The sequence below is a fragment of the Pipistrellus hanaki genome, assembly GCF_964339955.1.
Source record: "Pipistrellus hanaki genome assembly, chromosome: 10".
Classification (NCBI taxonomy): Eukaryota; Metazoa; Chordata; class Mammalia; order Chiroptera; family Vespertilionidae; genus Pipistrellus; species Pipistrellus hanaki.
Genome location: NC_140512.1, coordinates 50,586,600 through 50,614,524, shown reverse-complemented (window position 1 = coordinate 50,614,524; position 27,925 = coordinate 50,586,600). Strand labels below are relative to the sequence as shown.

At 41.0% G+C, this 27,925-nt stretch overlaps 2 protein-coding genes across 2 annotated transcripts in view; both read left to right on the top strand.

The window, feature by feature from the left end:
- The window catches only part of NUP205 (nucleoporin 205), a 73,016-nt gene extending 62,625 nt beyond the window's left edge, over positions 1 to 10,391 (top strand). The window contains exons 37-43 of the mRNA XM_084896565.1: positions 128 to 256; positions 466 to 592; positions 4,518 to 4,684; positions 6,118 to 6,241; positions 6,692 to 6,820; positions 7,382 to 7,455; positions 10,055 to 10,391. Of these exons, the coding sequence (XP_084752691.1) occupies positions 128 to 256; positions 466 to 592; positions 4,518 to 4,684; positions 6,118 to 6,241; positions 6,692 to 6,820; positions 7,382 to 7,455; positions 10,055 to 10,207 (903 nt within the window). The 3' untranslated portion in view covers positions 10,208 to 10,391. The remainder of the gene's footprint in view (positions 1 to 127; positions 257 to 465; positions 593 to 4,517; positions 4,685 to 6,117; positions 6,242 to 6,691; positions 6,821 to 7,381; positions 7,456 to 10,054) is intronic.
- Positions 10,392 to 12,619: 2,228 nt separating this feature from the next.
- Positions 12,620 to 26,814, top strand: STMP1 (short transmembrane mitochondrial protein 1). Its single transcript, XM_084896612.1, has 3 exons — positions 12,620 to 12,748; positions 23,107 to 23,160; positions 24,069 to 26,814. The coding sequence occupies exons 1-3, from the start codon at positions 12,734 to 12,736 to the stop codon at positions 24,141 to 24,143; spliced, it is 144 nt and encodes a 47-aa protein (XP_084752738.1). The 5' UTR covers positions 12,620 to 12,733; the 3' UTR covers positions 24,144 to 26,814.
- The last annotated feature ends 1,111 nt before the right edge of the window (positions 26,815 to 27,925 follow it).

Here is a 27,925-nt window from a genome sequence, read left to right as displayed (position 1 = left end):
AAATGAGACGTGTTTAAGAGTGATTCCACTCTCCCCTGAGTTTTTCTTTTTTATAGCCCTCAAGAAAGAGAGGTTGTTAATTTAAAATATTTAACTAGATATTAACAAAATATCTTTCCTTTTTTAGCGCCAGTGCTTGGGACTATTAAGTCGCTTTGGTGGCTCTGACAGACTCCGTCAGTTTAAATTTCAAGATGATAATGTGGAAGGAGACAGAGTGAATAAGAAAGATGAGATCGAACTCGCTATGCAACAGGTAAGGGGAGTGAGAACTGTGTACCTACTCGTTGAGGTTTTTATGTTTTAGAAATATTTGATAAAAGTAACATTTGAGTAATTTTATATACTAATTTATAACTTTCTTGTCAGTTTAGAATTTGATCATAACTTTGTTCTTCATATCTGGATTTTAACGATATTAGGACATTTGGGAGCTAATATTTTTGTTACTGCTCTTTGTTGTAGATTTGTGCCAACGTCATGGAATATTGCCAGTCACTCATGATGCAGAGTTCCCCAACCTTTCAGCACGCTGTGTGCCTCTTCACCCCAAGCCTGTCAGAAACCATGAATAGAGATGGACCCCGGCAAGGTGAACCTTGTTCTTTCTCTCTGTATATGAGGAATTAAGTTGTTATGATTATGACAAGCTCTAGTTGGCTCTAGTAAGATGTGATTGTTTTTCTTTGTGTAACAATGGGAAAATTTTAAACCAACTTTTTTTTTTTTTTTTAAATATATTTTATTGATATTTTACAGAGAGGAAGGGAGAGAGATAGAGAGCTAGAAACGTCGATGAGAGAGAAACATCAACCAGCTGCCTCTTGCACACCCTCTACTGGGGATGTGCCCGCAACCACAGTACATGCCCTTGACCAGAATCGAACCTGGATCCTTTCAGTCCGCAGACCGACGCTCTACCACCAAGCCAAACCGGCTTCGGCTAAACCAACTTTTTAAGGAGTGGTGAGGAGGTACTATTGTCAGACCTGCAGATAGACTGGGAAGCTTGAGAGAATAGAGAAATTCTAGATTTCCTGAGGATAAATCTAGAAGACTCTTGTGGCCAAAGTATAGTTCTCAATAGTACTTGAGACCCCAAAGGAAGGACCTAGGTTTGGAGAATAAGCTAGCTGGGTGAAAATACCAAAATGTAATGCTCCATTCTCTCCAAACATATAGTAGACTATTTTGATAGCATGTAATTGGTCTCTGAGACTGTTCATTTAAAAATGTTTTTTTTCTCTTTGTTCATTTCCTTAAATATTTTTAGTTGCTCTATCTTCAAGTTCATTTATTCTTTCCTGAGTCAGCTCCATTTGGCTGTTAAGTATATCTAGTGAATTTTTTATTTCAGAAATGGTATTTTTCAGTTCTAGAATTTCCATTCGGCTTTGTTATATCATTTATGTTTTTTCTACTGAGATATCCTGTGGTTTTTATTGACTGTGGCATATTTTGTTTTCTCTTGGTTAGGATAGTCAGAATAGCTACTTTGAAACCCTCATTCACTAATTTCCAACATCTGGTAATCTGAGATTAGATTTGATTGGTTTTCTTGTCTTTTGAGAATGTCTTCCACTTTCTTAGTTGTTTGCATGTGGGTTAATTTTAAATTGTATATTATATTCCCTACCAGTTCCTGTTTCTGTTCACTCTGGTACCGTCAGGTAGTTGTTTTTGTATTGTGTCTAGGTTTTTTACCTGTTGTCTGATATGATTTTAGTTTGTCATACTTGGAAGTAGAAGTTCTTAATATCTAACAAGTTACCTTTACTTAAAAGATACTTTTCAGTGATTCATTTGGAGAGTAGTCTTACTTAGGTAAGAATATGTCTTAATGAAATTGAAGACGTAGCTATTAATGGGTATTAAACCATTTAGATTGGAGATATAAAACAATGGCTTTGACATAATTAAGCAAATTAATTCTACATAGTTCTAGCTTTGTCCTATATTCAAAAAGTTTGCTTCCAGGAAGATCACTAGAATAAAAAGGAGTCCCACTTTAGGGAGATACTGATCCTCATATGTGCTCTCTGGGTGGTTCAGCAGAGGTAAAAGATCATCTTCACCTTGGAATGATTGGCAGTCCTACCCTAAACCCCTCATTCAGAACAGTGGTTTGCATATCACCCAGCAGTGACATTTAACCTCATCCATCCTTTCTCTATCTGGCAATTTGTGATTGTATCTTGATAAAGACCTGACTGTATCAAGAGGGCAATCCTTCTCTTCCCCCCTCAAATCTTAAGTTTTTAAAAAAACACAAGATTTTCAAAGCAAATCCTAATTTTGTCATTTATTCTTCAAAAAACATTAATCATATGCTAATAATGTATTAGTAGTAATTATTAAAACTTCATTTTAATCTTACACAAATAATTATCATTCTTTAATCTTTAATACTTGAAGATGAACTTTATGAAGCCTTATAAATTGATCTTTATTTTCCCTCAGGCTTTTTAAAGAGTTAACAAGCATATTTTCCTCTGCCAGTTCTACAATAGAAATGGGAGTGGGCAGGTATGTTGTAGGTTTGAGAACACTGAGTTATAGAGAGTCACTTGAACTACAGACAAGTGACGAACTGCCTAGATTTGTGTCCCAGTTCTATAAGTGACTGTTGGTATGACTTCAGAAAATTCACTTACTCTCTTCCTGCTTCAGTTTCTTTATTTGTAAAATAGCAATGATAACAAGCGCTGCTCCAGTGAATGACTTAAGGATTAAATGTGTTACTACTAATATATGTAAAGTGTTAGAGAACAGTGCCTGGCCCTTAGCAATACCTAAATATTGGCTATTATTATTTTCATTATTGTTGTTGTTATCATTTAGATATTTACTATTACTTATTTCCTATAGTTCCTCTATTGCCAGACCTCATGATCTTGCCTGTGGAATCTGTTTCTATAGTCATATTTCTTAGGAGCCATTTCATCTGAGGTCTGTGTCTGATAGCCTGTGAACACTGGTCTTTTCTAGACTTGAGCATGTCGGTGTGAGAGCTCCTAAAATGCTGTGGAGTAATGTTCGCATTAGACTATCCTCTTTAGATGTCTTTCTACCAGGGGAGATACCACACAACTGTGAACTGGGGACCAGGGTACTTAAGTTCACCAGGAGGAGGCTTTGTGTAAATGTGATGACCTGTATCATCTTCACTAAAAATTGGAATGGAAACCTGAAATCATATGTGTCTGGGATATCCTGGTTGGTGTCAGCACCCACTGATAAGGGGCTGTTTTCTCTCTTCCCCTCCACACGAAGACCCATGAGATCTGACTCTGGAGCAAAGTTAAGGGAGGCAGTAGTGAAGGAAGCAAACACCAATCTCTCCTTCACTATTCATGGCAGTTAGGGCCATTCAACAAAGATGTCTCCAAATGGAACCTCAAGTTGCTAAGGTGTTTCTGAAGAAATCCCTCAGTCATGGAGAACAGTGCTCTGTGTGCCCACACAGACTGTCTGTAGAGTAGCAGTGTTATTTTCTCTAGCTGTTCCCTCTGCAGGCAACTTTTCTGACATCTCGCCATTCCTTGTACCTTCATCAAAAGGTAGTCAGGTCAAAGGCAGATCGTTTTGTTTTGCTACCCAAATGGAATTACTGTGGTAAAAGACTCATTAAAGTTCAAATCCAATGCTATCCTATATAATAAAATCCTAATATGCAAATTGACTGAACAACAGAACGATTGGTTGCTATGATGTGCACTGACCACCAGGGAGCTGCCCCCTGGTGGTCATTGTGCTCCCACAGGGGGAGTATTGCTCAACCAGAAGCTGGCCTCATGGCTGGTGAGCACAGTGGCGGTGGCAGGAGTCTCTCCCGCCTCTGAGGCAGCGCTAAGGACCTCTCAGGAGATGTCTGAAGCCCACTCCCCGCTGGCAGGCAGACATCTCCTGAGAGGTCCCGGACTGTGAGAGGATGCAGGCTGGGCTGAGGGACCCCTCCCACCCTCCAGTGCATGAATGTCGTGCACCAGGCCTCTAGTTTTTGAAAGTTTTAGTTGGTGTTTTCCTTCTTTCTTTGGAAGAATGACTTTGAGCTGGGAATTCAGCAACCAGAAAGATGCAGACTGGAAATGAACCCATGTAACTAGAGCAGTAGGGTGAGGCAGGAGTTACTTACCTGGGGTCAGGAAACTCCCAACTTGTGTATATGGTCTGGGGATTGGGAGTTGGGGTGGGGAAATGGGTGTAAAGATTTATAACTAACATAAAGTTCTGAAAGACATCTTTAGTCAGTATAGGGTAAGCTCTATCTGTGTCCATTAGTCACATTTCCTTATTCTCTTAAGGTCTTCAGCCTTGTTCACCCCTGATTATGGACTCAGAGTAGCTCCTAACCACTCCTTTGAACTGTCAATGGCATTTAAAAGTAGTCTTGGTTGGTTTTAATAATAGTTTACATGCCCTTAAATTCCTGGGCATCCCTTGTTTTAAAACAGGTCATTTGAAATTCATATAAAATGCTTACACGAAACATTGTTTTTTATCCTCAACTCTGTTAGATACCCAAGCTCCAGTAGTTCCATATTGGCGCCTGCCTGGCTTGGGCATTATTGTCTACCTACTGAAACAGAGCGCTAATGATTTCTTCAGCTACTATGACAGTCATCGGCGGAGTGTCAACAAGCTACAGAATGTAGAGCAACTTCCACCAGATGAGATAAAAGAGGTATGAATCTTATAATGGGCTGTGAAGCCACTGACTTCACTCATAAGGACGAGGGTACTGATGTCAGACTTGTGAGTAAAGATGATGTATGCAGTGAGACAAAAGGAATTGAAATTCTTCCTCTGTGTGACTTGAAGAAGAGTCCCTCACCTTAGCACCTGTTCAAGAAAACCACCTGCCTCCAGCAGAATGGCAGCTGGCCTTTGTATGAGATAATTTATACTCTAAAGTCTGCTGAGAAACAGGCTTCTGCCACAGGTGCTGATTCAGTAGGTGTGATTTCCTTAGGTAAGATGTCTCTACCTTCAGTATCTTCAGTACCTCCGTAGTAAAATTTTCAGACAAGGAGATGGAGCACCAGAAGTGACTGCCTGCTCTCAGTTTCCCAGAATCATTCCCTGGCGTTTATTGCAGCTAAAGATGCTGAGTTGCCAGGCTTGCTCCCTACGGAGCCTGCCATCTTTCCCATTTGGACAGGCATCTCTTGGCATCGCTGCAGCTTCCTCTGTCCTATGGCAGCCTGGACCATTTTGTCACTCCTGGTTTGAATCAGCTTTCCTAAAAAACTCCATGTCACTCTTCCGAGTAGTCAATGCCTACTCCCTCCTGCCACTCTTCTGATAATCATAGGGAACATTTATTGAGTGTTTGTAATGTGCCAGGCCCCGAGCTACAAGTTCTATGAATATATGAGGCAGATCTTGTTCTTCTCATTTCTCTGATGAGGAAACTGAGGCACTGGAAGGTTGAATACCCAAAGCCATAGCTAGCAAGTCCACTGAGTCAGGACTTACTGACTGGGTTCAGGTGGTCCCTGGAGTTGTGTGGCTTACATCAGGCAGCCTTCCCCCATGCCAGCTTGTGGGCGATGCTGGTACTGACAACAGGAACTGTAGCATCATAATAAAGTATATGACCTTCCACCGCCCCCACTTCAGTACACCCTATGCCAGAGACAGTGTCTGAATTTTAATTGAACCATGTGCTCATAGGTCTGCCAGAGTGTGACCGCAGAGGTTCCAGTTAGTGATCATGTTTCTTATGCTCTGGAAGTCTACTTCACATTTTCTTCAGAAGATATGTGACAGCTGTTACAGAAATGCTGCGTGGCATTGTTACACCTGCTGCTGGGAAAACCTGCTGTTCTCTTCTCTCTTAATTTGACAGGAAATTCAGGGTTGATTAGAAATGTCTGTTTCAGGGACAGGAGTTTTTCAAAAAGCAACAGATGAGTATTCATTTGTAATTCGACTGCTTCATGTCTTGTTATTAGCTCTCTGACTAGAAAGTGATGCTTGCCTGCCAGGATGTTGAGATTTATTTGAATGTTTTTCACAGTGCTTATCACAAGTAACTCTCTTACTGTACATTTTCATTAATTTTTTGTGACAGTTTGTGTCATTCTTAATACTGCATTTGTTTCTTTTTCTTAGTTGTGTCAGTCTGTGATGCCTGCTGGTGTTGATAAAATCTCCACTGCCCAGAAATATGTTCTAGCAAGACGGCGTTTAGTGAAGCTGATCAACAATCGAGCGAAACTGCTTTCCCTTTGTTCTTGTATCCTTAACAAAAATAACAAAATGACCTTTAAGAGAACCTGCAAATGTAGGAACTGTTCTTTTATTCTCATGTGATTTGGGCATGAAAACCATATGGAAAGGGTCATAATTACTGTTTGTATTTTCCCCAGTGAATTTCTGATATATTTCAAAATAGAATTATTTTTCCTTTAGAGTAGCTAGTAACCCTGATAATGTATAGAACCTTTCTGTCTGGACAGGATACAAGGACACGGGAGGCTGCTGGCCCAGTGCCCCATGGTCCCCACCTCCTCCTCAGCACATCTTGCTGCTTCTAGGGAGGCATCTTCCGTGGAGTCTTACCCCTGGTGTTTACTAGGCTGTGGGTACATTACTAGGTGGTGCAGTCTCTCCTTTTCCCCCTCCTCAGAAACTGGTTGGAAAAGCACTTGTTGAGATTGTTTTCCTTTACCTGAGCTCTCTGTAGTTATCATAGAGACCTGCCTATTTATTCTTTGGCGCCACCTGGAGTACTACCTGTTACATTGCACACCCACGGATTCTCAAGATTCTTTGTTTGCCTCTAGAACATTGTTAAAAAGCAGAAGGCTACAAGGTAAACTTTATAATGCAAATTAATGAACCATAAATGCCTTTGGATTTCAGTGCCTTGAAAAACTAGTCACATTTTAATTTATTTCTGTGTCTAGGTTACTAAGAGTCAATGGATAATCTAGAGCTACTTAGGTTTTAGGCATAGCTTTACTTTGTATTTTACTTCTAGCTGTAGGAAATTGTGCAGAGCATAAAAGCATCTTAGCGGCTCCTCCTCAACTTCTTCAGTTGAGAGGTGGGCCAGCTCCAGCATCTCCTGCTCACAAGTAGCTTTCCAAAGAATGGGAGTGGGTCAGCGAGGCCAGGGTTCTGTTGCTGGAGTGAGCCTCTGTCATTGATGAAGTGTATTGGGTCCCCAGGGGAAAAACAGAAGACAAGCTTTCGAGCCCTGGCCTAGACCGACGAAATGCTTCCTGGGGGCTTCCATGTACTGAAAATTGAAATAAGGTTCTCAGTGTTGACCCATGTTTTCCATGGCACTGTGGTTCATTGTTTCCAAGTTCTTCCACAGTGCTGTAGGCATAAATGGCAGAGATGGTTTGAGTATGTCTTTTGTCTCTAGATTCCTTTGCTTCAGAAGCCAATATGGATTTTAGAAGTGGACTGACAGTAGTGAGCCAACATGACATAGACCAGGTAAGGTTCAATTCCTTGCTCTTTTTTAATTTCTGAGAGGAAAAAGGAGAAGGCTAGTATGTTAGTAAGATTGTAATTTTCAGGATGTATACAAAGGCCAGATTTGAATTCTGGCATGGCCACCTGACAGCTGTTGACTTGGAACAACTTAATTAACTTCTGAGCCTCCATTTTTTCATAGAAAAATGGGAAAGATAGTGCAACATCAGAGAAGTTTTTCAGAATTAACTGAAGTTTCATATGTGAGACTCCTAGGATAGTGCCTGAAACCTAGTAAGAGTTTAGTAATTGGTAGGCATTAAGATCTGGAAATTCCCAAATTTTTTTTTAATTAACTTTGTAGAATTTATAGGCACAAATTGGCAACAGTTAATTTTTTAGAAAATTTAATGGAGAGATTGTGAGTAACCATTAAACATTTAACTCCAGTAGACTATGATATTACACAGTCATATGTCGTTTAACGGCAGGGATACATTTTCAGAAGTGTGTCAATAGCAGTTTTGTGGTTGTGCAAACACGATAGCGTGCACTCCCACAAACCTAGATGGTATAGCCTACTGTGTACCGAGGCTATATGGCAGAGCCTGTTGCTACTGGGCTACCAACCTGTACAGACAACATGTTACTGCACAGAATACTGAAGGCAATTTTAACCCAATGGTATTTGTGTATCTAAACATATCAAATATAGTAAAGCAACAGTAAAAATACACTATAAAGGATAAAAAATGGTACACCTGTATAGAGCACTTACCATGAATGGAGCCTGCCGGATGGGAAGTTGGTCTGGGTGAGTTAGTGAGTGAGAGGTGAGAGAATGTGAAGGCCTAGGGCATTACTGTACATTCCTGCAGACTGTGAACACTGCACACTTAGACTACACTAAACTATATGTCTTTCTTCAATAAGTTAACCATACCTTATTGTGACATTTTTACTTTAAAATTTTTAAAAAACTTTTTTACTCCTTTGTAATAACACTCAGCTCAAAACACAAACCCATTGTAAAGCTGTATAAAAATATTTTTATGTCCTTATTCTATAAGCTTTAAGCATTTTTCTGTTTATTTACTTTTAAGCTTTTTTGTTAAAGACTAAGACACAAGCACACACATTAGCCTAGGCCCATACAGGTCAGGATCACAACTATCACTGTCCCCCACCTCCACGTCTAGTCCCACTGGGAGGTCTTCCAGGGCAGTAACACGCCTGGAGCTGTCATCTCCTGTGACAACAGTGTCTTCTGCAATCCCTCCTGAGGGACCTGCTTCAGGCTCTTCTCGAGGAGGTGTCATTCTCATCAGAAATTCATCCCTGGTGGTTTCTGGTTTGTTTCTTTTTTCATCATAGATTTGATTGTAAGCAGATAATGTACTATGAACATTCCTTTCTCTATTAATGATGGTAATGAAGATAACAGGTGATAGAAATTTTTCAGCTTCATTACAATCTTACAGGACCACTGTCAGACATGCAGTCCGACGTTGACTGAAAGGCGTGATGTGGCACATGACTGTAAAGGGTATTATGTACTTAGTAACCCCTTGGTCAGTAGTGTTGAAATTGAATGAAGAACATTTCTAAAACAAAGACTTAGGAACAAAGCAGTTATCAGGATGTGTAATATTAAGGAAAACGAATTACAACTAGATCTCCTAGGCAGCTAAAGTTTGTGTCATTGGCCATGATTTGATAAAACCTGTGCTCTTCTCTAAACCCTTTTGGTCACTGCCCTTCTTAAGCTGAAGGTTGGGCCTTATCCAGGCAAAGGGGCAGAGGCACAGCATTTTTCAGACCCATGCTTAGTCGGACATTATAGATACCATGCTGTCAGCCCTGACTGCATTTGCCTCTTAGTGACTTCAAAACCGTAATTTATTTTGTAGTGTGGTTTGTGTAGGGAAGTTAATGTTAGTGAGGCCATGCGCCGAATTAGCTAAAGAATAGATCTCCCAGAAGATGTCTAGTAATTCTATGTTGACTTCATCATGCTTATTAGACTGGTCTGTTACAAAGTTAGAAGACATGCAGGATTAATAAATAGCCTCACTCTGTGCTTTAATTTTAATGTAAAACAGAAGGCAGGTAGATTCATTTAATTTTGTATTTGATTTTAGCTTTCCAGTCTAATAGCAAAATGATCCATCTGGAACTACATAGGCATTCTAAAACACATCTGAGATCTAAAGTGTATACCAGATTCCCTTCCCCCATTTACAAAGCATGTACTTTTTTTTCTTATTAAATTGTATAATGAAGGAAAAATAAAAGTTATTTCCAATGTATCCTTTGTTTTTTCCTCCCAAGGCATCCGCTCAGTAACTTCTTGTTTGGCCCTCCAGGAAATGTTTTTGCATATATGTCTACATGTCAACAGCAGCATCAACAGTTGATATTTAAAGGAGATTTTAAATTTTACACATTTTTATAAGAAAAGAAAAGGGGGGGAGTATGAATAAATTCTAGGGTCTAAAAATTTGGTACATGAGAAAGGACAATATAAAAGATTCAAAGGTATTTTAAATTGGAAGACAGAATAAAAGAAATGTTTGAGAATGCAGCTTTAATAATGAAATGTCCTCTGTGTTACCTCTAGCTTCAGGCTGACGCCATCAATGCTTTTGGAGAATCACTACAAAAGAAACTTCTGGACATTGAAGGATTATACTCAAAAGTTCGATCACGCTATAGTTTCATACAAGCTCTTGTCAGACGTGTCCGAGGCCTATTGAGGATATCACGGAACTGAGAGCCTGTTCTTAGTACACTCTTCTAGGGAAGAAATGAACTGGGGAAAACTCTCTCCTTTTTATAGATTAATTTGTCTCTAAATTATGACCAAAAATATTTTGCTATTTCTTTATATATGCACATTTTTTCCTGTAAACCTCTTTTCCTGGTTTCATCCTTACTAGTAAAAAATAAACACTTTTTTTTAAAAAACAAACAAACAAATGTGTGGTTAATCTTTTGCAATTTTACTTAGAAAATGATCAACATTATTGGGAAAGTATAAACTTTGCACAGTGGTAGTTTTTCCCTAGGGATAGAATTCTGAATGCTAAATTAAAGACATAGTCTGGAAATTCTCATTTCTTTCTCTCTTTGTACCTACATTGCACTTCCATGATATTCAGGATTGCTCCATGGGGCAGAGTGGATAATGAACTATAGCCATGCTCCTTAGTAGAATAGTGTACTGAGGAATGTCTCAAAAAATCAAGCCATGTCTTTCCTAAAATTAACTTTTCTGCATTTAAATGACAATATAATTTTCATTTGTTTCTTAGAAATGAGAAATTTCTCTAATCTGCCTATATTTCTCATAAAATACGATAGTTATAATTATAGTAAAGATCAATCAACTCTATTTCTTGCTGTATTGTATTTATATTCAAGTGACTACTATATCATCTGAAGTCCATTTTCCCCTTTCTGGCCACCAATTATTTCAGCCTTGTATATTGGATAGACTGCTGAGAGGGAATGAGTCTTGACTGTTGTACTAGCAGAAAATGAGTTCTTAATTCTGAAGTGTTGCTTTTACTTTTAATCTCATAATGACATTCCCATAGTTTTAAACATAAATATATATTTACTGATTTTAACGAGGAAGGGAGAGGGAGAGATAGAAACATCAGTGATGAGAGAGAATCATTAACTGGCTGCTTCCTGCATGCCCGAAACCCCATCATGTGCCCTGACAAAAAACAAACTGTGACCTCCTGGTTTGTAGGTAGATGCTCAACCACTAGGCCACACTGGCTAGGTTCCATGGCTTTTAAGCATCTTTTTAAAAAAGGCTTTGCCTTTGTTATATTTAGAAATTAATTTACTGTCTACCACTTATAGCACTAATTTTTAGCATTTTAGTCTTTGAGGGGAATGAATGAGGATTTTCCTTGACATGTCGGAAAGTCGAGTGTATTATAGCCATTATCACATCTCCCTGCAGGCGGCCACTTCAGTTCAGAGACACAGCCCTTTTTAATTATAATTGACCTGGGAGCATCTGACACCAGCTAGACCAACCTGCCAAGACGTTTACAAGTATTTGAAAATGCTAAGGATAGAGCGATCCACTCTTTCTCTTGGTTGGAGCACTTAATAAGTAAGCTCAAGTGTTACAGTGGCCATAGTGGAGAAAGCAGGAAAAACCGAAGGCCAAGAGAACAATGAAAACATATGGAGAAAAGCAGAGATGGAGAGAAAATGCTTAAATTCCTGATAGCTTTCCTATTCCCCATCATTGTCCACTTTATAATACACTCCCATATGGTTAACGTTCAAATGATTTGGTTGTTATCTGGAATCAGAGTTCTACTTACAGTAGCAGCAATAGTGAATTGAGAAGGCTACATGCAAAGAGAAAAGGGTGTCTCATGTGTGTATGTGTTGATGAAGATTATAAAGGAATAGGAATACCAGGAGCAGATGGTGGGCCCACAGGATATAGGGGTGTAGCTCCCGGTGGACAGAGGATGGGATCTCCCAGAGCTCACTGTCCAAACCAAACATATGACAAACAGCTTTGATCCTTCACATCGTCTCATCTGATCCCTGCAACAATTCAGCAAGGGAGCTGGTAACAGCCCCATTTGCAGAGAAGGGAAGCAAACTTCAGAGAGCCTAAGGAACTGGTTCATGGCTGCCAGGAGGGGCAAAGTCGTCCATGAGTTGGGCTTAGCTATGCCAGCCTCCAAATCCACCATCTTAACTACTCAAGCACCTAACCTCTATCATAGGTGCTGCGCAAGGCAAGTTACATAGCACACCGACGGGACTTCTGAAGAAGACAGCCCTCCTCCTCTCCCACAGATTCCTCATGGGCCTGTGTTGCAAAGCTCCACAAAGTAATTCTATTTTGCACGTTGGGAAGGGAACCTCTGCCTCATGCGGTCCATAAAGGTAAGAAATATCTAAACCTGGCTGTGCATCAGAATCCCTGGGGTTCTGGTAATAGCCCCAGCGATTCCGGGTTTGGGGTCTTGGATTCTGAATGTTCAAAACTGTCCAGCCCCACTTGGGGATTTGGGGACTTGCTTCTGGCTGGCTTTCTCGCCTGTCAGCCCAATTCAGGCGGCAATTCCCAGGAGCTCCGCCAGGGGGCGTCCGGGCACCGCGAGCGGCTTCCGGGTGAGGCAAGGCGAGGAAGGCGGGGCGAGAGGGGGGTGACCCGGAAGCCGACGGCGGGTTCCGCCCCTCGCTCCGGGGAGGCTGGAGAGGAACAGCCCACGGAGCTACTCCCGCCCTTCGCGCCGTCTTCGCTGACATCATGCTCCAGTTCCTGGTGAGTGGAGCTGCGAGCCGCGGGCCGGGGGCTCGGCTCCGGGCCTGGGGGGGCCGGCGGCGGGGCGCGGGCCCCGCGGCGCCTCCCGTGGCCTCGGGGTGGGCTGCAGGGCTGTGGCCGCCGCGCTCCCCTCGGCGGGTGTCTGAGCCTTTCTAGCCCGAAGATGCGCTGGGAGAGCTGCGTGCTGTGCGCCGCGCCCTGCGCGCCCGGGGCCATCTGCGGCCGCGTTTGTGTCCTCGGGACTTTTCGGGACCGTCCCCCGTCATGCTCTCCCGCCCCGACAGGGACACGAACCCCAGCCCGCCTGGAGGCCTGCTCCTGGCGTTCCTCAGGGGGCGGGAGGCCGGGATACACCGAATTCCTCGCGAGGCGCGCGGGCGTGTCAGCCCGGACTGCGGGCGGCAGGCTCCGGTCTAAGGCGGTTCTTCCAAATGCACGAGTGGGCCCAGGAGCAAACTCAGGCTGCTTTACTTCAGTTAGAAACGGGTTTCCTGGCGGAGCTCGGTGTGTTTCAGATTGCCCGGGGAAGGTTTTGCCTGTCAGGTTTCCAAGCGAGAGCCTTTCTTCCAAACCTTGGCGCTTTGAAAACGCAATGCTTGCAGCCTCTAATGAGAGGCAGGCATTGTCATAGAGTCCAGGTGGTCCGCGGGAATCTGGTTCTCTGGGGGTGAGAGGCTTCCTCTGAGGTTATGTTCTTTACCAAAGAGATTGGGAAGTTGATTTTTTTTTTTTTTTTTTAATTCTCTAGGCCAGAAGGAGGGCGTGTCCTTGACATAAGTTGTCTCCAACTAAGACAGGGCTGCTCCTCTGGCTCTGCAAGCGCGGCTGTTGAAATTCGTGGGTAGAATTACTTTTCACCTTGATCCTGCTTCTGCCCAGTGAGTCAGTCCCCAGGCCTGAACTTGGGCAAGTCTTTCTGCTTTTAGCCATTTCATCTATAAAACAGTGGGGCCGAGGTCAGCGATCCCTGAGATCCCCTCTGGCTTTTAACCTGTGAGCAGCCATCATGTCCTCGTGTTGCTGAGGTCAGACCCCCCCGGGCTTACACCCTGGCTGCATCCTTTTTCAGCTGTGGGAACGTGGGCTGCTTGTTTAAGTTTTTCCCTGCTGCAGTTTCTACGTCCGAAAACGGAAACCTGTCTCGTGGCTTTTTTTTGTGAGGATTGAACAAGAGTTCATACATTCAAGTATCAAAGCAATGACACTTACTAAGGACTCAGACAGGTTCCGTCTCTCTTTGACAAGGTATCTAGTTCTGATTTCATTCCTTCTCGGAAATGGAGATCAGTTTACCCTCAGAAGGGTAGGTGAAGGGAAAAGTTTTGGCAGTGCCGGGGCAGTCACAAGTTAATGTGGGCACCGTCATCACACATTCTGGAACGCTCCAAGATGGTTCCTGCATTCGTCATTTTCTGGGACTCTGTTTGGACATGGGATTGGGTTGCTTATAAACTGTTTATTCCTCCTTGGGTGAAAATCCTGGCCCATCATCCCAATCTGAGAGCTCGCTCTGCAGGATTCTCCTCCCTGTTACTCCCGTAGCTTCCTTGGCTGCAGTATAATTTAGCTACAGTTGTTGTAAGGAAGCTTGAAGCTTTGAAGAGAAGCCTGACATGATGGGCGCTGCTGGGGCCAGAGGGGATCAGTGCTTGGGATACCCGTGGGTAAAGGTCCTTGTCTGCTCTCGCCTGTTTGTCCTGGCTGCTGTTCCCTTCTGGTACTGGGTGTTTCTCAAGGCTCAATCCCTGACTCTGCTCTTCTCTCAAATCCACCCTTAGGGGGTGTGCTCCTTGTCACCTGCACCTCTGTACTGACAGCTTGCAAAACTGCCTTGAGTCCTTTACTCTTGAGTTCCAGTTGCCTGTCGTCAGCTGCTTAGCGAACATCTCTTGTCATATCCTCTATCAGACTCAACACGTCTGGACCCATCACCGGTTCCTCACCCTGCAAACCGCACCCAACTTTCTTCTTTGTTCCCTGGTCCTGGCTTTCTAAAATTTGAAATATTGACATAATCTTTTATTTATTTCCCTCCTTCATTCTCCATATCATCCAGCTTAGGGGTGGGGAACATCTGGCCCTAGGGCCGTATAAGGCCCTCAAAATCGTTTGGTCTGGCCCTGCCAAAGCATTAAGAGTGAGTTAGTTGCCGAAGCCAGTTTGGCTCAGTGGATAGAGCGTTAGCCTGGGGATTGAAAGGTCCCAGGTTCGATTCCGGTCAAGAGCATGTACCTTGGTTGCGGGCACATCCCCAGTAGGGGGTGTGCAAGAGGCAGCTGATCGATGATTCTCTCTCATCGATGCTTCTGTCTATCCCTCTCTCTTCTTCTCTGTAAGAAAAAAAAAAAAAATCAATAAAATATATTTTAAAAAAAAGAGTGAGTTAGTTAAATGTTTGACCAAATATGGCAGGCTAATTTTTAACTTGATAATTTTGCCCATGAATAATGTTATAAATATCCAAGTGGCTCTTGGCAGAGAAAAGGTTCCCCACCTCAGACTCTGGCTGCTATGCCTGTCACATATTTATCTGCAATATAATCTTGGGCAAGTTACTTAAGTGACCTATGCCTCAGTTTCCCCAACATAAACTGGACAATAATTGTATCTGCTTTGTAAAGTTGTTGAAGAGCATGAGTTAATTCATGAAAGAGTTAGAATGCTACCTTGCACATAGTAAGCACACAGTAGGTGTAGGTATTGTTTTAAGCCATTGACTATATTTCTCACCTTAAGAAAAGTTCTGAATTCATGTTCCCACTGCCAAGTTCGTAGAGCAGGTCATTTTTACTCTACCTTTGGACTAGCTACTCTAGCCTAGCGGGTGTAGAAATGTAGGTTTTGAGTTGGGAGAGTTAGTTTAGGTTCTCCAGTCTGATGCTTCCATCTCCACTACAAAGATGCTATTCAGTCGAAACCGGTTTGGCTCAGTGAATAGAGCATGGGCCTGTGGACTGAAAAGTCCCAGGTTCGATTCTGGTCAAGGGCATGTACCTTGGTTGTGGGCACATCCCCAGTAGTGGGTGTGCAAGAGGCAGCTGATCGATGTTTCTCTCTCATTGATGTTTCTAACTCTCTATCCCTCTCGGTAAAAAAAAAAAATCAATAAAATATATATTTTTAAAAAAAGATGGTATTCAGCTTACTGTTAGCCACCTCCAGTTACTGCAGGTTTACTGCTTCTCAGGTAATTGCTTTCATTTTTGGTTAACATCTCCTTACTTAGTTTTACTCCTGGATGTTAAAGAGCAATTCTAATCTACATGACAACCCTTTGCATGTTTGAAGAGCATTACGTTGGTATTTCTCACTCTCTATCCCACACTTCCACCATCAGTCCTTAGGCTAAACATCTGTTTCTTTCACCCATTCTTTATGATGTCAGGTTTATGCTGATAAAGTTATCCTTATCTGAATATTCCAGTTTTGAAATCTTTTTAAGACATGCCACTCCTTATATGCTCTCATCAGCCACAGAAAAAAGCGAGGCTGCTGCCTCTGATTCTGTGTGTGTTTCCCTTGATGCCCTTGGCTCTGTCCTCTCTTGCAGCTGTCAGTGATTATCCAAAATTTATGCTTTATTCACATGCTCAGAAACTGTCCATGATACCTGTGTCCTCCCACATCAGATCGTAAGCACTTTTACTTGATTTTCAAGATTTGCTTATCTGGCCCCATTTTCCTTTCCCACTGCCTGGCAGTGTACATCTCTGTATTAGATTGGCTAGGCTAAACTTAACCTATGGGCCATCGGGTCTTCATATTTTCCCACATGTGTCCCCCCCACCCCCCCGTCCTCTTTTTTGCCTTCCCAAATACTCTTAATGGCCCAACCCTTTTTTCACAAGCCTTCTTGATGACTTTAAGTTTTTGAAATCTATACACTGTTCTGATCCATCTCTCAATTTGCTTAGATCATACATGTCTTTTATCATTAAAAAACAATCTTCTAAGTAATAGTCTTGCCCCTGGTTTGTTATATTAATTTCTAGGTACTTTTGAGGTTTTTTTTGTTTTGTTTTGTTAGTGGCATTCATTTTAAAATTACATTTTCACATTGTTGCTTATGCATGGAAATGCTATTATTTTTGTGTCTAGCAATCTTGACTTTTAGCTCCAGTAGTTTGTCTATAGATTCATTTGGAAGTGAATCAGGGAAGGCCATACTGTGAAGGCAGTCATATTTCCAGTGAAGGCAAAAATGACAGTTTTGTGTTCTTATTTTTATTTCTCTTCCCTTCTCAAGTTAGGGCTTCCAGCAGAAGTAATAAGAGTGGATATCCTACTTTGGTTTCTCCTTGTAGTGGAACTGTTTCTCCGGTTTTGATGTGATGTTTGTGTTTGATATTTTCTAAGATTCCTCTTCTAATTCTAGTTTAAGTTTTTCTTGTGATTGGCTGCTGACTTGTAGCATGCTCTTTCCTCACCTGGTGATCATAGGGTTTTTCTTCTTGAATACATTAAAATGACTTACAAAGCACTTAACCATGTGGCACATTCAGACCATCATGTGGTGACATGCCGTTTTGTTCACTGCACCTTCATGTAGTTTAGTCTTGTCTTCCTAGAATAGATCATACATTCCATGGGAGGAAGCCATATACATGCCTTGCACTTTGATTTCCCAAGCACATGGCACTTAGTACTTTGTGATTGATTTAATTTATTTAATTAAATATTCCTCTTTTGCCTGATGACTACTCTCAGATATTTGTAAGGTATTTGAATATTTAAGTCAGCTTCTTTGTGAACAGGCAAACCAGTTCTACCTGATGCACCTCTTTCTAAAGTGTTATTGTCCAACTTTTAATGAATGTCACTATTTAATGTACTAGCTCAGTAACTAATTAACAGCTTCCCCCCACCCCCCTCCATTCTCTAAGGAAAATTATTGAATATAAACCCTAGCTTATATATTAAAAATGTGCTTCTCTGGTGGTAGTAGAAGGAATACAGGTTATATCCTTAGCAGCTTTTTATTTAATGTACAAAACGTAGGTTGATATTTTCTAACTTGAAGCAGTTGTTAAACACATCTGATATTGATATAAAATCTTCAGTGGTTAAAGACTAAGGCACAAAAAAAGGATGAAGTTTTCCTGCCTCGTAAATGGAGAGGTCTTCTGACAACAGTGACTGAAACTAAATTGAGAAAATGATCAATTTATCTTTGTTGTTAGATAATGTCTATTTTTGGTTTTCTTGTCATTGTGTAGCTTTTCTCACCTGATACTATAAAACTTTTAAGGTATCCTTTTAAATGCTACTTGTAGCTACATTTGCTAAATAAAAAACAACAACTATTTTTAGATTTCTTAAACTGTTCTTAGTAAATATAAGATGGTTCATAATTCTGTCATAACTTGGTTGGGTGTGTACTTTTTGAAAATACAATTTGATGAGTCATATTTCAGATCTGTCAAGTAGTATTCATTCTGGGTTGTTGCCAGGAGCTGTCCCAAGATAAAAATTATAACTTCATTTGCTGATTTACACACTTAACAACTTAAATATATATAAAAATTAATTTCAGAGAGGAAGGGAGAGGGAGAGAGAGATAGAAACATCAATGATGAGAGACAATCATCGATTGGCTGCCTCCTGCATGTCCCATACGGGATTGAGTCAGCAACCTGGGCATATACCCTGACCGGGAATCGAACCATGATCTCCTGGCTCATGAGATCTCCTGGTTTCACTGAGCCACGCTGGCTCGGCAACTTTCTTTTTCTAATTTGTTTTTATTGGAAAAAAATTTTTTTTTGAGAGAGAGAGGGATAGAGAGGTGGAAACATTGATGAGAGAGAATCATTGATTGGCTGCCTCCTGCACACCCCCTACTGGGAATCAAGGCTACAACCTGTGTATGTGCCCTGAACCAGGAATCGAACCAGCAACCTCTTGGTTCCTGGGTGGAAGTGGTTGAGCTGAGCCACACCAGCTGAGCACATAACAACTTTTTGATTGGGGAAGGGGTTGAGCAGCAAATGATCAGATGTCAGATTGCTCTGGATTGGCTCTCTTCTTTTTGACTTAGTGCTTATGTTAATAAATACAGTGTTGTGATTAACCTGCTTATGTGTCCACCCATAAGAACTGACAGTATTTTCCTTGGAACTCTTATATGCAAAGCCAGCCATTTATCTGAGTGGTCCTCGTTTCTTCAATCTGACATTTCTACTCTTTTAAAACATTTATCTAACCTGGAAACCTTCAAGTTGTCTTTGATTTCCTCAGTTTTATCCCAATAGCTGATATTTTACCAAATCTTACTGAATTTTTTTATAGTTTTGAAGTATATTTTACATCTTACAATTCACCCATCTCAAGTGTAGAATCAATGGTTTTTAAGTTGTTCAGAGTTGTGCAACCATCACTACTATCTGATTTTTTATCCAACATTTTATTGCTTCTAAAATAAACCACACATCTATTAGCATTCATTTATCTTTCGCCTTCTCTCCCCCAGCCCTGGACAACTGCTAATTTATTTTGTGTGTCTATGGATTTGACTATCATGCAATACATGATCTTTTCTGACTGCTTTTCATTTAGCATAATGTTTTCAAGGTTTATCCATGTAGTATGAATCAGAACTTCATTTTGTTTTATGGCCGATTAATATTACATTGTATGGATATACCACATCTTGTTAATCCATTCCCCAGTTGATGGACATTTGGGTTATTCCCACCTTTTGGCTACTGTGAATAATTTTGCTGTGAACATTTATATACAAGTTTTTGTGTGGATGTATGTTTCTGTCCTCTTGGTATATGCTGTAAAGTGGAATTACAGCATCATATGGTAACTGTGTGTGAATTGCCCGACTGTTTTACACAGTGGCTGCACCATGTTACATTCCCACCATCAATGCATGGAGGTTCCAATTTCTCCACATCCTTGCCCACACTTGTTCATCTTTTCAGTGAAAGTCATCTAGTGGGTGTGTCATGGCACCTCACTGTGGTTTTGATTTACATTTTCTTAATGAATAATAATGTTGAACATCTTTTTATTTTCTTGTTGGCCATTTATTTGTATGTCTTCTTTGGAGAAGGGTCTATTCAAATTCATTGCCCATTTTAAAATTGGGTAATTTTTCTTTTTATCATTCAGTCATAAGAATCTCATATATTCTGTATACAAATCCCTTATCAGAGACATGATTTAAAAATATTATATTCCATTCTGTGGCTTGACTTCTCACTCTTGATGGTATTCTAACTATCCTGAGTTCCTTAGGAGAATATTGTCGCTATAGTTTGGCTTGGTATCAGCTGGTTCTGAGCTCAATATCCAGGGTAATTCTTCCTGTTCTTTTTTGTGCTTAATTTACTAACTAATTTAAATTATGCTTTTGGTGTTTAAAGTTAGGTAAGCCTAAAGTTTAGTAAGAACCCTGCTGTATTCTGTTCCCATATCCAACTTGAATTCAAGGTTAGACCACTGCATGTATCACAGATGACCTTAAGTGTCACACTTTGTTTTTCTAAGTTCACCTCTGCTGTGTGAATAGGAACAACTCTGATTAAAGAAAATTATGGGGGGTGGGGGGCGCGGCATCAGATGCCAGTTCAGATTTATGAAATTAGAAATTAGGTGTCCAGTTGGAGATGATTAATTATTGGCAGAAAGGCAGGGAATTAAAGATCATCATTAAATCCTGAAGCTTAATGAGTGTTGGCTCTTTTGGAGTGAAGGGAATGCTTTAAATTTTCATGAAGCACTTTTGTTCGGGAAAGTAGTCACCCAACAAGATAAGCATTTGTACCCTGTTTCCCCGAAAAAAAAAGACAGTGTGTTATATTAATTTTTGCTCCCAAAGATGTGCTAGGTCTTATTTTCAGGGGATGTCTTATTTTTCCATGAAGAAGAATACGGTTCACATTTATTGTTAAATGAAAATAAAGGAAATTTATCACCTGTATAGGTAGTACAGTAGTTGTCAACACAAACCAGACAAACTGTGAATCCTACAGTATCAAGAATTTACTCATTTATTCAATGACAATCATGTCATCATCTCTGGAACATCATCATAACAATCCAATTCCTGAATTTCCTGGTGAATTTCTTTCTTTCTTTTTTTTTTAAATATATTTTATTGATTTTTTTTTTTTTTTTTTTTTTTTTTTTTTTTTTTTTTTTTTACAGAGAGGAGGAGAGAGGGATAGAGAGCCAGAAACGTCAATGAGAGAGAACTATTGACCAGCTGCCTCTTGCACACCCCCTAATGGGGATGTGCCTGCAACCAAGGTACATGCCCTTGACCAGAACCGAACCTGGGACCCTTCAGTCCGCAGACCGACGCTCTATCCACTGAGCCAAACCAGTTTTGGCTTCCTGGTGAATTTCTTGTGACTCCATTTCTTTCAGAATCAGTGGACCAAATTTCTCATGTTTAGCTTAGGGGGGCCTTATTTTCCGGGGGATGCCTTATATTTCACTCAGAAGGAAACCTGTAAGTAGGTCTTATTTTCGGAGGATGTCTTATTTTCAGGGAAACATGGTAGTTCTCTCAAACATGTGCCTTTCTGTCTTGTCACTGAGTAAGCGCTGGTTAGGGGACCTGTGTTCCCTGCAGGTCTTAAGTGGCTTTTCCATTTGACGCCTCCCATGGCAGAATGTCAAGCCCTATGCTCTCTCGGTGGTACGTATGTCCATTCTTTTCTATCATCATGTATTTCAGTTTTTGAGTGTGTATTTGTATTTAATTTAGGTTGTCCTGTGTTCTTTGTTGTGAATGATTCTGACAAGTCACTTTACTATCCTGGGCCTCATGCTTGTTTGTTTTTAAAAAGTTTTAAAAATGTTTTTATTGATTTCAAAGAGGAAGGGAGAGAGAAACTTCAGTGATGAGAGAGAATTATTGATTGGCTACCTCCTGAGTGCCCCATAATGGAGATCGGAGCCCACCACTCAGGCATATGCCTTGACCAGGAATCGAACCATGACCTCTTGGTTCATAGGTATATGCTCAATTACTGAGTCACGCCAGCTCAGCTGGGCCTCATGTTTTTGAACTGTGAAAGTTCCTTCATTTTCTGAAATCCTATGATTTAACGGAACACTTTTTAAAAATTGAATACTTTTTATTTGATGTCATGAGTGTTAGGGTGAATGACTCTTAATCTCTCCTGCTTGGATATATTTTCTGAAATATATCTATAATAATAAAGGCGTAATATGCTAATTAGACCGGATAGCCAGATGTCCTTCCAGACAAGGCAGGCAGCTGCAGCAGCCAGCAGTGGCAGCAGAGGCAGGGTGATGAGGGCGGTACCTTCCCCTGATCGGCCCAGTCGCCTCCCGCAGAGGGAGGCCAGACTGTGGCTTACGCCCGCTCCCTGTCAGTAGGACATCTCCTGAGGGCTCCTGGACTGTGAGAGGGGACAGGCTGGGCTAAGGGAATCCCCCCACCCCCAGTGCACGAATTTTCATGCACCTGGCCGCTAGTATTGTTAAAAGTTTTTTCCCGTAGCTTGAGGCAGATAGCCAGTGCCTGCAGAAGCAAGATAAGAACAACTCCCCTCTGCCTGACTGACCTGTGCACTCTCCTCCCTTGCCTCCCTTGACCAGCTCCTGCTTTCCCATCTGCTTGGCTGACTCTTACACTCCCATCCTGACTCTATATTGCATATTTTTACCCTTTATAAGACAACCTAACCACCCCCTCGGGGCTGACATGACACACTGGTCTCAGCCCGCTGTGAGAAAATGCAATAAAATTTCTTAAACTCTTGGCTGGGACCTAACAATGAGGAATAACAATACTGATTAAAAAAAAGGAAAAGAAAAAGAAAAACAATTGCAGCTTTTAACAACAAAAAGCAGAACTTTGCTTGGCTGGTGTGGCCCAGTGGTTGAGTATCAACTTATGAACCAGGAGGTCGTGGTTCCCGCTCAGGGCGCGGGCCTGATCACGCCAGTAGGGAGTGTGTAGGAGGAAGCCGGTCAGTGATTCTCTCTCATATTTGATGTTTCTATCTCTCCCTTTCCCTTCTCTCTGAAATCAATAAAAACATTTTTTTAAGCAGAACTTTAATTTGGGTTTCTAGAATTTACAATCAAGTGTTTATGGAGGTGCTGAGGGGATAAGGAGAATTTAGGGTTGATTTGTTAGTGCTCCCATTCTTTTGGTATAGTCTCTAAGCTTTTGGGAGGTTATTTCTATGTTTATTTTATAGAAGCAAGATGTGAACTTCACACTTTGTTCTGTCCAGCCCAAGACTGGACCCTGGGGTCTTCTAACTATCCTGAGTTCCTTAGGAGAATATTGTCGCTATAGTTTGGCTTGGTATCAGCTGGTTCTGAGCTCAATATCCAGGGTAACTCTTCCTGTTCTGTTCTTTCAGATTGGATTTACTTTTGGCAACCTGGTTGGAATGTATCTGGCTCAAAATTATGACGTAAGTGACCATTTACTTTCTCCATGATTCCATGTACTGACTTATAGTGACCTGTCTTTGTTGAAGTAAGGTGAGCCTTCCAACATAGATGGGGGTCCATTGATCTGAGGGAAAGTCTTGAATTTTGGAGAAAGATTTTCCAGTCACAGAAGCCTATCTGTCCTCTATATCACCACAAGGGGGCAAAATCCCATCACTTTATGGTTTCATGGTCATGCTGAGCTGTGCTTGTTAGCTCAGACTAATAGGTTAGATTCTTAATAGTTCTACGGCATACGGTGTGATCAGTGGAAATTTAAAAATTAATGGGATTATCTTTTCAGTCCGCATACTCAGGAGTAGAGATGACAGAATTTTGGAGGTGGGTCTGTATCATTTTGCACATTCAAGGAGGACAGAGTTTTGCGACATTATTAGCCTCATTTTATAGATGGGGAAGTGGAAAAACAGGTGGCAAACTGCCTATGAATGGGGATTCTGGAAAGGTAATGATTGTTTTAAAGAGACAAGGAATGAAACATGATACTAACTTTTGTAGTGAAGCTTTTAGGGTGACAAAGGGAATTCCCTCTGTCAACTTTCATTTGAGTCTTATGGTATTGTATCCAACTGTATCACATTTATTGTTTGTAAGTACAACTTTCACTTGGCACTGGATTGAGGGGCTAAGTGAGTCTATAAAAGTCAAAATCAGGGTCTGGCTTCCAGGAAGGGAATCATACTTTAACTGACAACTTCTGAAATCCTTTTGTTGCAGTCAGGAGGTTAAAGACACCACTGTTTAACAGGCCACTTTCAGAGGAAAATAAAAATTTGTACAACAAATTTTTCCTTCTTTGGAGGAAGAGAAGCCAAAGCATATTGATTCGTTAGATGCGAAATTATAACAATGTCTTTTCTCTTTAAAGATGCCAAACCTGGCTAAAAAACTTGAAGAAATTAAAAAGGACATGGATGCCAAGAAGAAACCCCCTAGTCCATGAGGCCATCTCCAGCACTGGCTCCAGGAAATCCTGACTCTGCTCTTCGCCAGGGCTCCTTTACACCTGAACCAAAGCTTCTGTCTTCTGTCCAGTCTCAGCCTTTGCTTCGAGCACAAATGGGGCCACAAGTTAAGAACTGTGCTTACTTTCCCAACATCCTCACCTCTTCCCTTCCTCCTCGCAGCTGGGGAGGTCCTCAGACTGGAATTATGGTGCTAGATTAGTAAACATGACCTTTAATTAGTAGTCTCTCCCTTATTCTTTGGGATTTTTTTACTGCCCTTTTCAAAAGAAAAATTAATGAGTTTTGTATAGCTGATCAGATATAAATAATGCTGACTTCACAAGTTAGCAGTTATAATGGGTGTTTAAACATTTGGTACTAAATTGTTATTTCAAGGTCACTAAAATTAAAAAATTAAAATCTAGAAGCCAGTTTCTTATGAATTATCCATTTATTTTATACTCTTCTCAGTATAACTAACATATATAGTTGCTAATTTAACCAGTAAATCAATTTGCTACTCATCAACTAAGAAACTATATTCTGAGAATTCCATCAGGAATTGGGGAATTAAAAAATAATGGCCTTTGTTCTCCGTAGTCCAGTATGCATGTTTTTCCTTAATGATACATTTGATCTGGCTCTTTTTCCTCAAAAGAATCATACTTATTTTAAAGGATTATAGGTGCATTTGACATTACATGATGGATAAATGACAAGTTGTCCATAAAGGAAATTTTATGCCTTCTCACATTAAAAGAAATGTATCAACATTATAACTTCATAGTGATTCTCAAAGAAAACTTCTTTTGCTGCAATCAGAAATTATTGTAATTTGTCAAATTAGTTCATTTGAAAAAATTAAACAAAAATGTTTGATTATGTCACTTTTCCCGTGAGTCAAGATACAAAAGTGATTTAGAATGAAGGGCCTCTTCCACCTCTAGCTCCTAGATCCTCTTCCTGGAGCCCGGCACTGCCAGCAGTTCACTGTACGCTATTCAACAAGATTCTGTGCCTAACCATGTGTGCATGGGCTTTTACACAAATGATAAACTATACATAGACTTTGCTCTGGCCTTTTCCCTCCCCATTGAATATCAGTATGTAAGGAATAAGGAAACTGTTTCCTTTTTTGGCTGGATAAGATTCTATTGGATGAATATACCATAATTTATTTAACCTGTCATTGATGAATAGTTGTTTTCTATCAGCGATAACTTTGAACCTGATGTTATCATACGTATCAATGCAGGAAATAGCCATAAGCTAACGTGCTAAAACTGTAATTTGCACTAAATATAGGTAAAGTCCCACTTCATTGTGTGTTTTGCTTGTTGGGCAGCTTCACTGATAATGCCACGTCTGAGGACATTTTAGCAGAATCAGTAAACTGCAAGATTACTTAGAGACACCTTTTTTCAGACAGCGATGGCACTGATACTACATGTGATTATAAAATGAAGTGATTCTGCTTCTCTTTGAGACTAAGTGTCTCTTATACATGGAGATAAGTCTAATCCATCAGTTCATCCTGCTGTGTGAGACAGATTAGGATCACATTATGGTTTGGCTTCTCTCCCTAGCAGTGTGATCATGGGCAAACACCTTATTTGTCGGAAACTGTTGTATTTTTTGTAAGATCTGGACATAATACCTACCTCATAGGGCTTCCAAGAGAAACAATTGCACTAATGTATGTGATGCACAGTGCTTTGCAGATTTGCCCAATAAATAGCAGACTTTAGTCCCAACATACTGCTTTTGCTCCAAATACTTTCATTTCTTTGCAGTCACTTTTGGAACCAGATTATGAACCATGCAAAATTTGTCATTATTCTATGGTCATGCTCTTGGTTGTTGCAACTCTACAATATCCACCTTGATCGTACCACCTGGCTTCCCAGATTTTATCTTAAATGACTGAACTGTTGGCAGGATGAATTAAAGCCTTAAGGATAAAGGTTTACTACTCCTGAGGGTATTCATAGTGCTACAAGCTTAGGGGTCTCTTGTTATCAGTCATGGTAGCATTGTTATTTGTGTGTGTCTCCCAGAGTGGTTTCTTTGGGGCGGGAGGTCCCTTAGATGTTAGGAGAAGGTCTCTCTGTACTATAGCTTGTTACAAAGCTCCTCTGGAATTAGGATAACCCCCACATGGGATCATTTCTACTGGAGAGAGCCATCCAGCTGCTGCACAGTGAACAGGCCACCTTAGCAGACACTGGTCACATACCCTCTCCTTGTGTTAATGTCTTGCCACAGTGGAAAGGGGCTCAGAGTTCTCAGGCAAGATCATCTTCCCTGAGACAGAGGAGTCCAAACCAGCATGGACTTCCGGGTGCATTTGTGGATGGGGTAGCAGTGGTTGTGGTCGTGGCACAGGAAGTTATGTACCCTAGAGGAGGGATGGAAGAATCAGTGCACCACATGCCCTTTTTCCTTTAAAAATGTACGAAAACTTCTGTTGATGTGATTTAAGAAAATGTATTGCCACCCTGGGCCGTAAAAGGAAGGTTACTCATATGTGAAAAATAATACTTTCAGGATTGATGTTGGGAATCTAATAAACAGATTGAACTTGAAAAGCTTATCCTTAAATGGTAACACTCCCAAACAACCAAAGGGAGAATAAAACCCAAACCACTTTATTTAAAATCATCAAAAGAGTCTGTAGTTTATTTTATGTATTTTAGTTACTTGATGTCTTAATAGACTTTTCTTCTGATTTGGTATTTTACACAATTAAGCAGGTATCTGCTTCTGATTTAAATAAGAATTTTGTTTCTATTTTTTAACTCATTTTTGTGACTCTAAAGTGTTTTTTTCTGGTTGTCTGTATGTACACACGCATGGTGTTTTCATTTCCACCAAGCAGCTCCCTCCATAGACACTGCCAGGGTTTGTTTTTCTGCTGAGGTCTCCCACATTTCAATGCTGTTTCTGTCACTCCTCCCGAAGGAACACTGTATACTGTACTGGAGCAAATTAGGCTTCTCTTAAACTTCCTGTCTTGGACTTTGCACATAGCATTTCCATTCCTTATGCAGATGAATGAGTTCTTTTTTCCCTACTAACTACTAGGGCGTTGTGGAAAGGAACAGGGCGGTGAAGGGAAAATATTTTGAGACGTTGCCTGGTCTTAATAGGGGAGTTAGTGACATTTAGATGCTCAAATGCTCAGTGTATACCTCTTCTAAAGCTGGGTGCAACATATGTAGTCCTACATTGAAGACCTCATTGGATGGCATGTTTTGCAAGGCTCACGGAAACAAAAGAACAAACAGGTTCTGTGGAAAGTGCATTGGGGTGGGGCACTGCCAACCCCGAGTCCAGGGCCTGCTTACTCATTGCCTCTGGTGAGGCCTGAGGAAAGGGGCCGTGTGGGTGTCATTCTGGCATGTACAGTTGCATGGTATTGAGACGAGAGAGGTGCCATGTAAATAGTGCAGGCACTTGTGCTCAGCATTCGTTTGGTGAGGGCAGCCCCAGGATGAGCTACCTGGGAACGTGGGTGGACTTCATCCCCTCGGTGTATTAGTGGTTTGGACATCTTGCCGTACTGGGATTCTAGTGCTTAGATACACTTTTTCAAACATGGGCCCCAAATATGAAGCCAACCACTTTATCTGGAATGCAGCTAAAGAGACAGGGATCTAGTCTGATTTTGGAGGGAAAACTAGCTGTATTTTATTTATCAAAAGATGGCACATGAGCCCTGGCTGGGATAGCTCAGTTGGTTGGTGTGTTGTCTTGGGTACCAAAAGGTGGCGGGCTC